Here is an 18,527-nt window from a genome sequence, read left to right as displayed (position 1 = left end):
GGCAAATGACGCCAAGGGTGGTTTTATCCCGATTAGAAAGGGCAACAAATCAGAGAAGATTGGGGTGGTCAGAGTGGGGGTGGGGGTGGGGAAAATTACCCAGAATTCTCAGTTGAAACCCCACCTAAGACTTAATCTGCATGTAGCACAGTGCATACCCCTTTCCATAACACTAATTTATTACAAAATCATGACAAAATTTCTTTGCCTGCACAGTGCTTTATTTTTAAGGTCAATCATTATACCCAAGGACTGAACCCCAGCCGGGTTGTCGTAATAAAGAATCGCTTATATTTCAGTAAAATCATTGCTCAAAATCCAGTTTCCTATGCAAAAACATATTGTGGTTATTATCAGCAACATCATACACTTTCCACATCATCATCATCAATATGGACTCTTGGAAAGGCTTGCTGACCACACTGCCGCACTTCAAAAGAGAAAAGGAAAAAAAAAAAAAACACTAAAAAAACAACAGTTTTGACTCTACTTGGGGAAGGTTTTGCACAAGATCCTGGTGGCATACAAATGTTCCCAGATGGATTTCTCTCCCTTGTTTCACGTTTCTGGATTCAGATCCTAGGATAATATATTCTTGAGCTACTTAGAATCTACCTGTTCCATGACCCAGGAAAATAAGTAAGAAAAACAGGCCCACTTTTGAAGGCCTGTGTGTAAACGCTGTGCAGTGACTGACTTGGGGTAACCAGATTTCACCTGCTGCTTTTAATCCACTTGAATGGCTTTTTTTTTTTTTTTTTGAGCTATTAGTGGTGAAGAAGGAATTCATTCATTAACTCAAGTCCTGATCAGAAAATCTATTGACGGCGAAAGAGTGTATAAGAAAGAGAGGAAATATAAACAAGCGAACTAAGGAGTTACCTGTTTTCACAATTTTTCTGTAAATTTACATGTGAAAATAAAAAGTTTATTTAAAAACAAGTTATCTGACCAAAGAAAAGTATGTATGAGCCAAGCACAGAGCTAAATGTTCCAGGTACATCCTTCCCTTGAATCGCCGCCAGAAAGCTGTCGGAAGCCCCTATTATTCCATTTTTAAAGGAAAAAAAATGAGGCTCAGACAGCTGCACCTTTGAGAGAAATGGGGAGAGACTCTCAATAAAGCAACTCAAAAATAACCATGAAGGCTCCTGTCAGCATGCGGAGTCCTCACAGAGCAAAACAACTAATTGTCATAGGGGACATAAACTGGTTCCTAGCAAAAACCCATTCTCCACTTTCAGAAAAGACTATATTTTAGGGGCAACAGGCTCTTATGATGGATGACTTGATCTGTTTTCTCATCTGCAAAATGGGACATAACAGAGCCTCTTATCAAGGTCATGCAAGATAAGGTAAGATATCGCAAAGAGCCCTCAGAGGCGCCGGGCACTTACGGGCAGGCCACACTAGGGGATGTCCCCATGCTTTTATCCTGCCGTCTGTGCTGGGCACCTATCTGGGCAAGTGCCGGTGTTGGCTTAGCAGGACACCAGGACGGGGAAGGAAGATCTCGCTCCTGGGCCAGGCCTGCTGCCTTCCTCCTCTCCATCGCCGTGGCGGAGTGTGTATGTTATAGTGTCACATTAGCTAATGAGATCATACTTGCTAAACTAAGCTAAGCTAATGAGCTCCGCTTAGCTAATCAGCTCAAAAGAAAAGAGCTTTCTTTGTTGGTGAGTAGGCAGCCCCCATAGTTCATTCGTATGCCGGTCGCTGGGGACAGGGAATGTGTTGTGTGTTTTACCACAGAAACGATGTGACGGATGAGGGCAGAGTTCTCAGGCTAGCCCCACACCGTTTTTAATCTTCAAGAAGAGAACAACCGTGCAGGAGTTCTGTGTCTCACGTGCTGTGGGTCTGTGGTTCAGGAAGGAAAGAAACTGACTCTTGTCCCCTCTCCTAGGCACATGGGTCAAATGAGGGTCATAAATGTATGAAAAAAAGAAAACAAACATCAGTGACTATTCCATTCTAACCTAACTAAATAACCACAAATTTCACAAAATGCAGACTTTGGTTCATCTCCTGGAAGGTTATTTACTTTCATTATAGCTCATGACGTATCAAAATGGTAATAGCTAAAAGGGACAAAAACGAAGAAATTTTGTTAAAACCCCTGTCCCACCCAAGAGTGCATACTAAGACTTCTATTTGCATTTCCCTGTATAAGACCTTTAATGAAAGCAGATACTCTAAAATAAGCCAAATCTACCAACTCAGGTAAAGATTAGCACAGTTTTTACAATACAATGCAACGCGGCCGGTTCGGAAAGCGATATAGTATATGTACATCGACAGCCTGAGAACATCAAGATCTTCGAATGAAGGATGAAATCGTAGCTTTCTCACCACTTTTTCCAAGGAAGAAATAAAACTTAAAACAAAAAATTATTAAAAAAAAAAAATTTTCATGTCGAAGTCGTTCTGTCAGCAGTTATAAGGATGGAGACTATGTTCCCCCTCACGACCTGTGACACCTTCCTGGCATTAAACAGACATAATGCAGTGAGGGAGCCCCAGCCTGGGGACCGGAAGATGCACGTTCTCCCCCTACCTCTGCCTGTCATGCAGCCATGTGACCTTGACTAAGTCATTTAGACTCCTAGAAGCCTTCAGCTTCCTCATCTGTAAAATGGGGGAATGGTCACCAGTTGTACCACTACATAATCAGAAGTAAAAGAAAAAGATTGCCATAGTTAGCTAGTAAAACTCTAAAATACGGTTTACGAAGAGATTGACTAGAATCAGCTCTAATCATGAAAAAAAGCATTATTTGAAAAGCACTCATTTTTACATATTTTTGTGCTCCTAAAAAAAGTGCTTAGAAGCTCATTATTTAAAAGACTCATGTTTCTGTCTTGGACCTCTGTGTCTGAACATTGGGTTATCGGTAACAGTCATTTCGGCGCCTCTCGTGAAAGGCCTCAGCATCAGGCGTCGGGCGACAGTAAGGAAGGGGGTGCATGCATACACGGCCTGCGTGGGAACCTGGACACGGATGTGAGTGCCTGGAAGGCGGGTTGGGGGTGGCCCCTCCCTTCCAGGGCATCAGTGTTTTAGTGCAGTTCCAGAAGCACTGATTTAGTGCCTACTGTGTGCCGCACACTAGTACCAGGTGCATGGGAGCCGAGGAGCAGCAGGACAGGCTGTGGGCTCAGGGAGCTCCCAGCCGGTGGCCGAGGAAGGCGGAACAGCGAGCCACAGCACACAGGGGCCAGCACCAGAGAGACGCAGGAGGACAGTGAGCTGTGGGAACGTGGCTGGGCTGTGGGAACACGGCTGGGTCGCCACCTGCGGGGCGGGGAGGCTTCGTGAAACATGCATGCTTGTGTAAGACCAAGAAAGACGGGCTGTGTGCGCATCTCGGAGGTGTGTGGTGGGGAGCGGGAGTAGTGCAGCAGGGGTGCAGACGGGAGGCGCGGGGGCCTGGCATCCGTGGACCCTGGCAGCAGTGTCCAGGGTGCTAGGCTGTGGTGCTGTGTTTCTCAGCTTGCAGGTGGTGGGTCACGGAATCAGTTTAGGGGGTCAGAAGCGCTTTTTAAGTGAACCGTCCAGAATAAAATGATAGAGCTGAATAGAACTGAGCTCACCACACGTGACAGAGAAGTGCTGCCTCGTGATCTTTTCATTCCTATTTGTGAGTCTGTGTGTGAGTCTGTGTAAGTGTGTGCACACGTGTGTGTCCTGGGTCTCGATGATGTACCGCTCGGTGTGGCTCACTCTCTCAAAGGCTGAAAAAGACGCTGTTCGGCGTGTAGGGTGCACAGGGAGCCATCCGGTCATCATCCCCGCCACTACCTTAGGGTGTGGGGCACAGTGCAGACAGCGGACTGAAGCCAGCAGCAGCAGGGGGCAGACACGGACCAGGGCTCGACAGCCGTGGCCGGCACTCGGCTCTAGCGCAACCTTCTAGAGTGAGACCTCCACGAATTACCTTGAGGGACAACCATGCAATGGTCTAGGACATCCGTAGGGCAAGGGAGTGAAAAATGAGAAAAGTTCAGCCCCTATGAGTTTATTCAGAATTTTGGAACTGGAAAAATGTAAGTTTAATATTTTACAATTTATTTTAGTATATAAATTGTATTTGGTAGTGAAAACGGGGTTGGCCACATAAACTTCTTGTCGTTTATAGCTTTCGAAAGCCTTTAATCCAGCCCTGAGGGTGACAACGCAATTGATTCCGAGCAAAATTCTCCTTGCATGAAACATCATCATCCTCCTTTCTTTTCTAAGTAATGTGACCAGTATTCGTTGGCGGCCACCAGGATCAAGGCCATCCGGACAGCCTGGTCCCTGGAAAGAGGTTCCAGGAAGGGCAGGCAAGGCGTCAAAAAAGTCGTGACATGCAAAGACATGTGCATGCGGGAGAACCACTGCCTGGGCTGGCCCCGGCCCTCGGAGAAGCCCAGCTCTAGAAGTGGAAAGTGCGTGAACGACAGGAGATTCTGTTTCTAGATCTTTCTCCTTCACGAGCCCATTAACCTTCCAGGGAGGGTCTGTTTTCTTCATGGGAGTGACAACAACAACAACTGCTTTTTACTTTTTGAAACAACTGCTTTTTACTTTTGAGACGAGACCTGAGCTAGACGAAGAAAGGGCACAGACCTACGAATACACGTGAAAGACACTGCAAACACGCTTATTTTTCATCTCGTGGCATGGTGCTCATTCAGAGACTCAGAAAATACTGACCTTGGCCCTGACAACAGACCAGAGCACTTCGATTTACATAGCATACATACAATCTCCAGTGCATGGCACCTTGAGCTCGGCATGCAATAAATACTCAGTAAATCTTTCCGGAGTAGAGACCAAGATATATTAGCAAAAGTAAAAGCAGAGTGAAAACTTCACAAAGAAAAATATGGAAATGAATAAGCCTGAAGGAATGAAAATGAGTAAAGTCTGTGCAGAGAGATGACTTCACCTATTTGTCTTAAGTGCTGTAATTAGGAAAGCGAAGGCTGACCGACCAGTCTGAAAAACAGTCATCTTAGGTTCCCTAAGAATATCGCAGAGGTTCATAAACGCCTTTGTTACTTTGATCAGTGTATCAGACCAGACACTTCAAGTGACACCGTTTTCCTTTGGAGGCTGAACTAACCTGAGTGTGGATACTGTGGAAACGAGCGAGCTGTGTGCCAAAGCTGCACTCGACGTCTACTGCACAGACACACAGTCAGAGCTTTACTCCTCCAGGTGCTGGCCGGTGCAGACGCCAAGAGCAGCTCTGCTGGTAGAGGAATCATTATGACTACAGAATGGCTTTCTCTGACCAAAAAATGGAAAATAAATAAGAATGGCAATATTTGTTCTAAAATAAAGAAAAAACAGTTCAAGTTCATGCAATCTACTGCATTCCTATAAAACATGTCCACAGTCTTCCTAACTCAAAAGAGAGAGTACTTCCTTAAGCTTTTTTCTAGAGCATCACTCATTACTCCCATGAGTCTGGCTTAGGTAGAGAGAAGGGGGGAAAACAATGAAATATTTAAAAATCTTCCTTGGGGGAGACAGGTCTATCCCACACCGAGAAGGAAATTTAGGCACCTGTCAGGTTCGACCTGGTCTCCGGCCTCGTCTTCCCTCTTCTCCACCCAGAGGCAGGCTGGCTCACAGGCCCAAAGACGCAGACCCAGAGGGGCTGGAGCAGCAGCAGCCCCGCCATCAAGGACCGTCCCTCGCCCGCAGGCCATCGCTCCACCCTGACACTGTGTCCAGTCCTGGGACCACATGCTGACCCTGATCCCGTCAAGTTCCCTGCACCCCCAGAAGTGGAGCCTCGCCTGTCACTTTTGGGCCCCGCTAGTCCACCTGGGCACAAAGCTGCTTGCTGAACCTCAGACCTGGGCCTGATACCCTCCATGGTACACCTCCCTGTCGCCAAGCTCTACCAAATGAAGTTGCCGGGGCTGCCCTGATCCCATCTGTTGCCTGCCAGGCTGGGTTCCCTCTTTCCCCCTGCAGTTAGTTGATTTATTTCCACCACAGCTTGGACCATCCCACTGGGCAGCTGACCTATCTGCACCATCCGGCTGTCGTGACCTGTAGTGGACAGTCATCAGCCTGACAGATAACCCCATCCTGCCTCTCCCGTCCATTCTTTCAGGAAGGAAGCATTCGTTACCCTAGCTGCTGGAGTGTTCACATCTGCCAGCTGTAGGCCAAGTCCCTCTCAGGAAACTGCCTGGCCCAAGACCTTGCTCCTTTCCTGGAGCGGCTGGTTATGGAGGAGGAGGTTATGGAGGCTGCTCCCCTGCCTGGCAGATCGAGAGACTTTATTGCAACTGCATCTGCCCAGTGCTGCTCCCTTCACACCCCCACAGTGCTGATCTGAGAGCACCTCCCGGTAAAGTCCTGCAGGCAAACCTCTGTCTCAGGGTCAGCTTCCCTGGGGACTCTACCTGTGACGTTAACTGGGCCAGTCCATCCCTGAGATACTCTGCTGCATCTCATTCTGAATTCCTTGGAATTCTGCAGATAACCAAGGGGTCCACTTCATGCACCCTCTCAGGGGGTTGTATAAAGGTCTCCAGCACCTCAAGTCCAGTCTAATGTGGAGAACTATAAGGATTAGGGGTGTGGTAGACAGAATAACAGCCACCCAACGATGTCCGCATCCCACTTTGGGCATATGCTACCTTATATTGCATAAGGGACTTCGTGATTAAATAAAGACCCTAAGATGAGGGAATTATTCTGGGTCATCTGGGTGGGCCCGATCTAATCACACAGGTTCTTAAAAGTGGAGAGAGCCTTTCCTGGCTGTGGTCAGAGGGAGACGTAACTACAGAAGTAAGACACAAAGAGACGGACTGTCGCTAGCTGTGAAGACAGAGAGGCGGCCACACGTCAACCCTAGAAGCTGGGAAAAAGGCAAGGGAACAGGCTTTGCCTAGATCCACCAGAAAAGGAGGCAGCCCTGCTGACGCCCGGATCTTGGTCCGGGAGACCTGTGTCAGACTTCTGACCTACAGAATTGGACAATAACCAATTTGTGGTGTTTTAAGCTACTAAGGATGTGGTAATTTGGCGATAATGGAAAATTAGTCCGGGGGAAAGCGAGAACGCCTCACTTCTTTGCACTCGTCAACTCTCCCCTCTGATGCTGGATGGGGCCCCCACTCAGGAAAGCTTGAGAAGCTTCCTGAAAACACCAACTAAGGTCAATTCAGGAGAAGATGTTACCCCTGACTAAATAACGCCGTCGCAACGATAAGTGGGTTTCTTTAGCTATCGGTATTTACTTGTAAAGAGACAACGGCACACCTTTCAAAGTATCTGTGCAAAATATGCTTACAGCAAATGGAACAGGAACACAAATACGAGCTCAGCCTGTCCCCTAAACAGGCTGCCATCACCATTCAAACGTGTGGGTTAGGGCCATTCTGGAACTTAATTTGCACGGGTTGCTATCTAAAAAAGAAGCAGGAAAATTTATATCAAGTTAGTAAGTATGAGATAATCTGAGTAAAGAATTCTTCTCCCTGGTTAGAAAGACAAATAGACTATATATAGCTGCAGAATTTAACTTGACTTTGGCTTGTATGTTCAAAAATGCCCTTATCTGCCATCAAGAATGTGTGTATGGGAAATTTATGGCATTAAAGGACCCCAGAATAGCACCATTCGAGATGATAGATTGTGTTGATTATGTAACTCCGAGGCCCACTCGAAAGATCGGATCTCTGGGCATCGGTAGCTGTCCGCTTGCCCGCTGCTGGGGTGGCATGGCTCTGCAGGCTCAGGGCCACCACAGGCTGTTACTAGAGAGGCCTCATGCGTCAAAAGCATGGAGGGCAGGTGAGCCAGGCCTCGAGCCTTCTAGGTGACTGGGGGAAGTGTGAACACTCTCATGTCCAACAGCTTCGAGGCAGAGTCCCTACCGGGCCAGTGTTTCCACATTCGGCCCCCTCTGACGTCAGCAGACAGGACTGCTCCATGCAAAGATCTGAGAAAGAGCGGGCTCATCGATTGTTCTTTAGTGAACTGCGAGAAAACAGAAAGGTCTTGACCATGGGTTTGAACCGTTTTGTGTGGATTTGCTTTTCCACGCAATGGGCGTGTGGGTCTATCACGATGAATGTAACTATCGCAGCACGGAAGGGAGCTTGGGAAAGGAAGCTGGGACTGTGGGCCAGGCGTGCGGTGGCCTCGACTCAAACTACTTTCCCACGGGGACACATGTGAGAAAGGACACCTCCCAAGGGTGACCTGGGGTTTGGCACAACTGCGGATGCATTCTCTAGCTGTGACCCCTCCCTCTCCTACACAAGAGCACGCTGAAATGCAAGCGCTGAGTGAGAAGAGCTAACCTTGACTTTACCGTAACTGAAAAATTCTCTAACTTCAGCGCCGTAACCTCAGTGTTATCAGTCACATGCCCATTGCTGCCCATGCCAAACCTGTCTCCACCTGAGAGCTTCTGATGGTAAGTTCTCCAGGTGCTACGGCTGTCTAATAAACCTCCCCAAAACACAACGGCTTAAAACAACAACATTCTGGTCACGAATCGGCCATGTGGGTAGAGCTTGGCAGGGGGAGCTCACGTCTGCTCCCTTAAGCTTCGACTGTGGTGGCTCAAAGACGGGGGAGGGGGGCCTACTCACTCACACGTCTGCCTCTGGGCAGCGAACACACAAACAGCCAGAGGTTGGAAGAGCTGGAGGCATCCGTGGGCATCTCTGTCTCTACATGGCCTAGAGTCTCTCCACACGGTGTCTGCATTACGTATCTCGGCTGCTTATACAGCAGCTCAGGGCTCCAAGGGGGCATGGGGTGGGGGGCGGGGTGCCTGCCCGCACACCAGGTAGAAGCTTTATCACAATTCTAACCCGGCCTCATCACACAGCACCACTTCTGCCATGTTCAAGCCTTCAGAACTTAGTCACTAAGCCTGGCCCATATTCAAGGGGAGAATTACTCTCCATCTTTTTTTTATGGGAAGAGGGTTTAAAGATTTTGTGAAAATGTTTGAAAACCACCACATTAAGTATGGAAACAGAGAGGAAGGATGCAGTCTAAGAGACATTTAAAAAAAAAAAAGGATTAGTAGAGGGTGATGACTGAAAGTAAGAGAGACAGAGGGAAAGGGAGAACACTTCCAGAACGAATTCTGGGGATTAGGAGAGTGTTGTCTTTCCTGAGTGCGCTAGAGCCATCGACGACACGGTTTTTCAATGACTTGCTTTCTGGGCATCAGGGAACACCTGGGTAGAGATCTCCACAGGCAAGAAGAATTGTAAGACCGAGGGCAGGTGGCTAGGCAGGGGACAGAGAGAGATGAAAGTCACACTGTGAAAGGCAAGAGTGATCACCACGATGATTCAAGCTTGAGAAAGTAAGAAAGGCAGAAGGGGAATGAACAAAATTAATAAAGGGCAAGAAGGAAAGAACAGACGTAATACAGGAGGAAAAGAAATAACTCAAGGTAAGTAGAAAACAAACATACTAGAAGCTAAAGGAAGAAGTTTCAAATGAAGAGGAAGTGATCACAATCTCACACCATAGAGAGTAACGGGGGGAGGAGGACTATAAAAAAGAACAGTGGACTTTGTTAAGGCAGTAGCCAGGAACACACACTTTTATTCCTACTATATGTACGAGGAGAGGCAATAATTTCTCATCTCAGCAAGAAGAACTAATTCCTCTAACAGATTAGTGCTTTGTGTTAAAAAAAAAAAAAAAAAGAAAAAAAAAAAAGCTGTCTCTCTGTATTTGCGAGAAGTGCCTGAAAACCACCAACAGACAGTGTAACTTATGGAGCTTAAATTCTTTCCCAGTCGAGTTAGACCACCATTTCTCCGCTGATAAGGCTATCTTAAGGCAAACCACGTCCAGCAGCAGAGGGCCGTTGGCTACTCCCTCCCTTTTCTGCCACCTTACCAGCCCATCGCATTCTGATGATTCTCAACAGCACGACTGGTCCTCAGGGAATTTGAAGTCAGCAGTTTTTAAAACCCAGTTTAAAGATGTATAGAGATTATTGTATTCTTGTTTTTAAATGATATGTTCTCTCCAAATGTGCTTAAAATGTTCTAAAATAAAACATTTCTTATCTAGCAGAAGTATTGAAAGCAAGTCTACTTCGAAAATCTCTAATGAGGGACAGGGAAGTCTGTCCTAATGGGAGGCTGGCTCTCAGCTGAGAAAGGCCAAGGAAGTAGAGGCAAAGATAGGTCTAAATTAAGGACAGTGCAACATCTACGGACTGAAAGAATGGAATTAAGGAAAAAGGACAGATGAAAACACATACACACACACACACACACACACACACACAAAGCCGTCACCTTTCTCTTCACTCTGGGGCTGAACATGGCAGAGGAAGAGATTTTCTCTGTCACAGACAGCATCAGGGAGACAGAAGAGTCTGTAAGGGCTGAGGGCTGGCTGGTTCAATCAGAAATCCCTTCTATCAGGACTGTCAACTAAAGCCTGAGAAAAGGTTGGTAACGGAACCTTAATTCCAAGGACTCTGAGGGGCTATGTCTAAACTAGGCATGATATCAGAGAAGAGCTTCCAAACCCAGAGTATTATAAGTGAGGGGGTGGGGGGAGTTAAATCCTTCTTTTTAAAATCAATGAAAAACTAGCATCAAATTAAACTATGAAGATTAAGAAGAAATTTTTTATAAAAGTACCTCACTTATCATAAGGATGTATATCTCTTTAAGCCTTGCTCTTAATTGTATACGACTTCAATGATTAGTTGGCAGTCGTGGTTTATCCATCACTTCAATAAATATTTTCTCATCATGTAAAAGCATATAATAGACTGAGCCTCATGCTAATCTCAGTTACCCAGACCTAAGCACTGGGTCTGGATGGCACAGTCACTGCCAGGACACACTTAAGAAGAAATCAAAAGCCATGAAGAGTCATCCTTGCATATTCCACCCTGAAAAATAATAGTAAATACCAAGAATCAGTGAGAGATCAAAGAAAGATTAGAAAGGATATGAAGAACATATTTGAGCATATTTACACAAAGCAAATATCATAGTAATAAAAACTAATTACATATATATGCACCAACATAAATGAATATGAGAAACACAGTATTAAGTTTTAAAAAAATCACAGATTGAAAGTTCTAAGCGCAATCACTCCTATTCTAGCAATGAGAACAAGCCGGATTAGCTACAAAAGTACAGTTTTTTAAAAATATATCAGGGAACTGAGGATGTGAAAAAGCCTAAATGTATCAAGCTCTTCCCAAAAGAAAAGAGTTCAACATCTGCTTTCATTCTTAGCAAAGTTCCAGGAAGAACAGAAATTCACCATACACAGGAGTAAGGAGAAGCCAAGGAAGTTTTTAACCAAGTTTAAAGGCCACATGTGGACTGTCCCACATGGATTAGAATTCTAAGAAACCTCTCAGACACAGAGTAAGTCCGCACCACCAGCCAACTCCTTCCCATAGATCGTCACCAAACGCACAGCAAGAGTACACAAAGGCTGGAGGCAGAAGGGGTGAGTCGGGAGACATCTGCTCTGATGCTCATGGGACCTTGCCCAAGGGTAAAGCAGGGATTAGAACATCAAAACTGAACAAATCTCTCTTAGGTACTTCAGGCTTTTACCCAGGGCACTGCAGCAGTTTCTAAAAGCTGGAATCAGACAGCTGGACTGAGAGAAACGTCCGGAGGTGTAGAATGCTGGGGCAGGGCTGAAAGCAAAGAAATTTCTCCAGTAACCCAAAACGCTGGTAGTCTGGCTAAAAAGCAGAAATCTTCCTGTTTGGTCAGCTAGTACTAGCCAACGAAGTGTAAAGAAATCTTCAGAATTTTGCAATGGCTAAGATCACAATCTCTGCTAAGGAGAAAGTCCTGATTCTGCTCTTAAAACATTTTCGATGAAATTAATCTAATGCTTCAGTGAAACCCACATCCATTTCAATTACAAATGAGATTGACTCAGCCTACTCACCAGCGGCCTGAAAAAAGAGCATGTACTTTTAAATTACTAGTCTTTACAATTCTTTTACATATAATATTTCATGCAATAAAAAATTATGAAGTACACAAAGAAGAGAGAAAATATAACCCGTAGTCAAGAGAAGGAATAGACAAAAGAAGCAGGACCAGAGATGATACAGATGTTGGAATCATTAGGCCAGGATTTTAAAATAACTACAAAAAATATGTTACATGAAACAGTAGCAAATATGGACAGAAACAGATGGGGAATTTCAGTGGAATAATGGAAATTATGTTTTAAACTATATAAAAAACTATTTGTAAAACATAGAAATGTTCAAAATAAAAAATAAGATATCAAAAATGGCTCAACATAGACAGGACAGAGCAGAAGACATTAATAGTAATTAAGCCAAAATACTAAGAGAAAAAACGTTTTTAAAAAATGGAATAAATATAGACATATGGGACTATATAAAATAGTATCATATAAAAATGAACAGATTTCCAGGAAAAGAGAGAAAAGGGGCTAAAAGAAATATTTGAAGAAATAATGGATGAAAAAGTTCCAAAACTGATGCAAGGTATTAATCCACAGATGCAAGAAGCTGTGCAAACTCCAAGAAGGATAAATATCAGGAAACCCACATTTTGGCATATCACTGTTCTGCTGTTGAAAATAAAAGCTCAAGAAAAAAATCAGCTGGAAAAAACTGACCCACTGCATATAGAGGAAAATGCTAAAAATAACAGTTTCCTTCTCATCAGAAATAAAAGGGGATATTTTTAGTAAAACCTAAACAATAAGTGTTAAGATGGTCCCCAGCGCTTACCTGGACCAACTGACATTTTGTCAGATCCAAATTCCTGGCTGAAACTAATTTTAAGTATCTCCTGTCCACCCCTGTTTTCCCTCTCCTAACAATCCCAGGTACAAAAGAATGAATGCACTTCCATGAAACCCTTAATTTAAATTCTCTTGCTAAATTCTCTTGCATTGTACTGCAAAAGAAAACTCCAGATTCTGTAGATATGGCCCATTAAATTACTGACCGTCGTCGTCACTACCCTATTACAGAAACCTACAGGAGTCCTGTATGCATAATATGGTATCACTTCCCACTAGTTGAGAGAGAAGACAATAAAACATAAGTAGTCAATAGTATCCTTAAGAGTTGTAGTAGATAAATTCAAGTATCCAAAGAACCTATAAAATGCGAAATTTATCTAGGTGCTGGTGGTTGTTAGGTAACATTCATATATACCACAGAGCACTTTATTTGCTTAAAACATTTAGTTAAAAAATAAGGAAAAACTAGATAGAAGTCTTGGTTAGCCAAGAAAACATCTACTATGCTAATGGCGAATGTTCTGCGGTGGGTCCGCATGGCCATTACTATCATCTGCTATCGACCCCGGGCTGTTCTATGATGCACGGCTTGGCCGGAATTTGGCCAAAAGAAGATGAAATGCTTTCCAGATGTTTTCTAAGTTGGTGGAGAACTTAATGCAGTTCTGAACAGCACAGATAAGATGAGGTCCTTGTATGCTATAAAGGGAATACCTTCTGCTAGAAAATAAAGGATTTCCAATCCATAAGGGAGAAATTATTGGAAATGGCACTTTTGTTTAGGGAGGACAATCCCTTGTTCCATCCTCAAGGCAAAAATAACGCCAGTTCCACTGACTACTAATTATTCATCAGTTACAGCAGGTCCTCAAATAATGCCACTTTGTTCAGTGTCATTCATTATGATGTTGACGAGATGCCTTAGGAATTTAACTCTTAGCAATTAGCCTATGGTACAACTGGTTTTGTTATACATTTCACTTAAAGTCACAGAACCTATTGATGACCTTAAGTCGGGACTTACTGTATTTCAGATGGGTGTTAGCCAAAGAAAGAAGGAGAAGGAAGGGGAACTCAGGGAAGGGGAGATGGAGAGAAGGAAAGAGGGGGAAAAGAAAGGAAGAGGGGAAGAAGAGAGAAGAGAAAACATGGCTTTTTAAAAAAAATCACCAATGGACTTCTAGTCACGAGAAATTTAAGAATCTGTCCATATGGTCAAGTGTTTCAGCCCCAGTCACATCTCCAAACTGTCCGTGGTGACAGCACAGAATTGGGACACAGTCAGGTCCAAGATTTGAGCAGGCCTCCCCTCACCGCATGGGATTCTCCTGGAAACATGAGCCTCCTCTGACCTCCCAGGCCATCTCCTTCTTGACCCCTGTCATCAAGAAACTTTGAAGTGTCAATATTTCAGAACCAAAGGCTTCATTTACAAAATTTCAACTCTAAACAAAAGCAGGTCGTGTGTGTGTGTGTGTGTGCGCATGTGTGTGTGTATGCGCGTGTGTGTGCGTGTGTGTGTGTGTATACGTGTGCGTCAGAGAGAGAGAGAGAGAGAAGACGCTTGATAATGTCCAATGATCTTTTGAAATTGCAATTCTGGGGATGTGAGGAGGAGGAAAGCGCAGTGAATCTTTGGTGGGCCGGCCCCTCAAGGAGCAGTGAACTGTCTCGGTAGCACTGCAACCCACATCCTCCCTCCCCTCTTAAATACAGCTGTGAAATGCTGTCACTTTACATCCATACTCCGCATATGCTGAACAAAAAATGCCAAAGACAAACAGCCCTGTCCTACTTGGAAAAGAGTAGAAAGTTGAATCAGGTTGCTTCAAGTAGCTTTCTTGGCTGTCGTCACGGTTCTGAGATGATAGCTCCAAACTGGAAAGGAAACCCAGTCCCCGCTTCTTGTGGGTTCCCTCAGTGTTCCTGCTCAGGGTCTGGATAAGGGCAGTCCCCAGACATCCCTAGAGGACCCCATTCTGAAGGGACAAAAGTGAAGCCACTCCCCGGACTCATACGAAGGTCTTTACTTTCACCACAGACTACACGGTTCTGCACTTTCTCGGCCCTAATATGCTATCACTGTCATGCTTGCTTATTGATCCACATACTCCCTCGTTCAAAGGCTCTCAGAAAAGGGTGACCAGAGTCCTAGAGAGGCTACTTCTAAGGTTTCCTCTCATCGTAGGCACTGTTAATTGAACACTCTCTTTTATGTATCAGACACCATACTAAGTACCCTTTTTGCGTTTCATCTTCATAACATTTGAAGGTAGATAGTCTTAATCCCATTTAATAGATTCAGAAACTGAGACTTTATCAAGTCAAATAATTTGCCCAGGGTCATATGTCTGGTAAGAATCTCAGAATATGTCCATCCAAATATCCATGCCTGTAACCACTATCCTATTTTCAAGAAAGAGCAGCGCAGTGTGTAGGAGGGGTGCTGGCTTTGCAGCCAGAAGCCCTGCCACTAACTAGTGTGTGCTTGCAGGTGGCTGTTTAACCTTTCCAAGCCTCTGCCACTTCACCTCCAATGTGGGAATAATAATTTCTACCCTGCCTTTCTCCTAGGGTTGAAAATAGTATCAACACCTGTTGCTGCGTTCCAGTAAATCCCCTTCTCTTGGACCAACTTCTTGTCCATGTGTTCAGGGTCAGGAACGAGAGGTGGCGTGGAGCAGAGTCGCGGGATAAGGAGGTCTAAAACTAACTTCAGGAGTTACATGTCTTCTCTCCAGATTTTGAATTTTTGCCTTTGTGGAACTATATGGGGAAGCATGGACTCTGATGTTTGAAAATGAATTCTAATTATAAATTTATCTAGATGTGAAATTAATAAAAATAGGCGACCACAGGCTGCCACATAGGATGCGCTCAATAAATAACCAAAGGAAGGACAGAAGGAAGGCAGGGAGTAAGCAGACAAAACCGGCATTTTTCTCTTGATCTCTTATCTGTTAGCCTGTTGATATTTCATTACCTACGCATGTAACTAATTGTTTCTCTGAGTCCCTATTCAAATTAATTTGGGCCGAAGTCATTTAACCTCACTCTGCCATTAGCAATGATAAAGAACTTAAAAGCAATACAGTGACAAATATTCGTAGCCAAACCATAATATTCTATAGTCTGAACAGCCCTATGATTTTTCTCAGCTGGGGGATCATGTTAAGATGCGCCCACCTTCTTGAAATATCAAATTGCCTAATTGAAGCAACGCGCGTGGAGACCAAACACACACACATAGGCAAACACACATACACACATGCCTGATATAAAAATGAAGCCAATAATAGCTAATAAAACCCCAGTGCACGTGTTTATTCCTACAGCCATCAGTTAACACAGTGCTCATGCAGAAAAGACCCATGATGACCTGCCAGTGAGAACTTTGGGGGAACCCTTGGAAGAAACACTCACAGAGATGAAGAAGTGAAAATGAATTTATGATGGTTTGGTTAAAAGCAATGTTTGAACAAAGACAATAAAAGATGGTAAGTAATAACTGGGGGGTGGGGACTTGGATGTATACAGAAAATAAAATAACCATTATCCTACATGAACACACTTGTGGCTGAAGCTCTGCAACACAATCACAAAATTAACCCATTTTCTCCACTCACATCAATGCAGATGCCTTCAAAACTCTGCTAACATTCGGAACATAGTGAATACTTTTTGTGTAACAGACCACCTCTAACGAAAGCCACCATTAAAAGGATGGTACTTCCATGCAAACACATGGCATCATCATCCCGTTGTCTCAGAATGCAAACTCATCAGGCACCTGTAGCCCCTTCCTCTGCTCCCCAGGTCTGAGGACAAGAGGCTGGTTTCTGACGGGGACACAGGGAGCAACAGCAGCAGCAGAAGGAACATTCCGAAAGCCTCTTCACAGCCTTACCATCCCATCCCCAGGTCCCCCGACAGACTCCAACTAGTCACGATTGTGCACGAAAGTTAAACTTCTAGGAGAGACCTGGAAGCTACACAGGTGGAAATAAAGGGCCTATGTGTGAGAAAGCAGGGGAGGGTGTGGCCCAAACGGAGATCTCTCTCCTCACCTGTTCTAACTCAGTCCTGTTAAAAGCCTTCATCTTAGCATGATGCCCAGGTACAAAGCGTTTTCCCACAAAGTCAGAGGACCTTAAGTAAAAATTATTACATTGTTACACTGTCAAGACATCCTACAATTCTGATTGAGACAGCATTTGGAATATCAAACTCCAGGTACAAAATCAGAGCCTATTAATACTTATCAGAGACAAAAGTAAAGAAACACAAAAGGTTTTAATTAACCCTATCCAACTGAAGTAGATTAAATTGTCCTGCCCCATAATAACCAGGATATGGAAGCGCAAAGAACTCCCAAGAACATATCACTTTTTTTTTTTTAATTGGGGGGAATAGGTACAACTTTCATTGAGCATAAGATACCAGGAATTACATAAGCAGCTGCACTGCAAATGTTGGACCTCACAAGAGCAACTGAAATTGCTTCTGGAATGTGGTTAAACTGCTTTATCTAACACCATTAATAAATAAGAAGATTTTTCATTAGTTGGCAGAAAGATAGTTGCTACTGGCCAATTTGATTTTCCTGAAAACGGTGAAGACTCACTTGCACTTTTTTCCAGGAAAAAAAAAAAAAGCCCTTATAGTCCCAAAGTATTGTTTCTGGAATCAGAAAGTTGCCGGGCAGCGTCACTTTTCCTGAATAGGCCTAAAGTCTCCTTTCACCTGTTCCCAAATATTGGGAGGGGAGGGTAAAGTGTTTGTTTGGAACATAGTCTGTTGAAACTTTTTTAAAACTGAAGAGTTTGGAAACCTCGGGGTTTAAAAAAAAAGAAAAGGAACCTCGTGGTAAATCATAAATTGTTGATCAAGAATGAACATCTAAGGAAAATGAAAACTGAAATTATCCTTCCAGGCCACATTGGGTGGCTTACACCTTGAAACCTAAATGAAGAAACAAGATTCTTCATTATTCAGCGAAGGTATGTCGAAGGATTAGTCAACTGAGCTTAACAAGAAGCCCCACAGCTTGTGAGCTAGAAGGAAGTCGATTCTATTTATCCCTGACTTGAGAATCTGCCTCATGCCCCTTCCCGCAGGGTACATCTGGGCTGTTTTGCTGGTCTCCAAACTCAGTAGAGTCGGCGCCAAGAATCGGTCACCTGCGAGGTGCCACCCAACCCCTGGGAGCAACAAGGCCAACACATCTTACAAGTGTCCCCACTCCCCTCTCCTCACTCCTAGAGCTCGACCCAGAACTGCATTATCTCTGGGGACCGAGAAGCAAATAGACCTTCAAAAGAAAAAGAGGGCCAGAAGGCCGGTTATTATATAACAATATTCAGCAGATAAGCCTTCTAGAAAACGAAAGTAGCGAGGGGAGGCGCGGGGGTCGAGGGAGGCGAAGGGAGCCGGGCGTGGGGAGCTTTCGCCGCCACTTACTCGAAGGCGAAGAAGAGTCCGCTAGTGACCAGGATGAGGATGAGAGTCAGGTAGAAGACGCCCGTCTGCCGGGCCATCATGATCCTCCCGTTGCAGAAGAACTTGTTTCTTCCCGGGAAAACCTCCCATTTCCTCCGGGCCGCGATTTTCTTCTTCTTGTGGGGCGACTCCATGGGGGAGGAGCTGTGGGTGCTGATCTGACTGTACTCGCAGTCTTTCATGGGCCCGCCGCCGCCGGGAGGCATCCACGAGGGCAGACGGCGGGGGGCGCGCACCCCCAGAAGCCCCCC

General features: G+C 44.7%; 1 protein-coding gene across 1 annotated transcript in view; it reads right to left on the bottom strand.

Moving 5' to 3' along the window:
• ZDHHC14 (zinc finger DHHC-type containing 14) overlaps window positions 1-18,521 on the bottom strand; it is a 240,238-nt gene extending 221,717 nt beyond the window's left edge. Inside the window, exon 1 of the mRNA XM_023532166.1 lies at window positions 18,238-18,521. Coding sequence (XP_023387934.1) covers window positions 18,238-18,482 — 245 coding nt within the window. The 5' untranslated portion in view covers window positions 18,483-18,521. The remainder of the gene's footprint in view (window positions 1-18,237) is intronic.
• Between the last annotated feature and the right edge of the window lie 6 nt (window positions 18,522-18,527).

The sequence above is a fragment of the Pteropus vampyrus genome, unplaced genomic scaffold (assembly GCF_000151845.1).
Source record: "Pteropus vampyrus isolate Shadow unplaced genomic scaffold, Pvam_2.0 Scaffold78, whole genome shotgun sequence".
Classification (NCBI taxonomy): Eukaryota; Metazoa; Chordata; class Mammalia; order Chiroptera; family Pteropodidae; genus Pteropus; species Pteropus vampyrus.
Note: the sequence above shows the minus strand (reverse complement) of the source record. Positions and strands in the feature narration are given on the sequence as shown.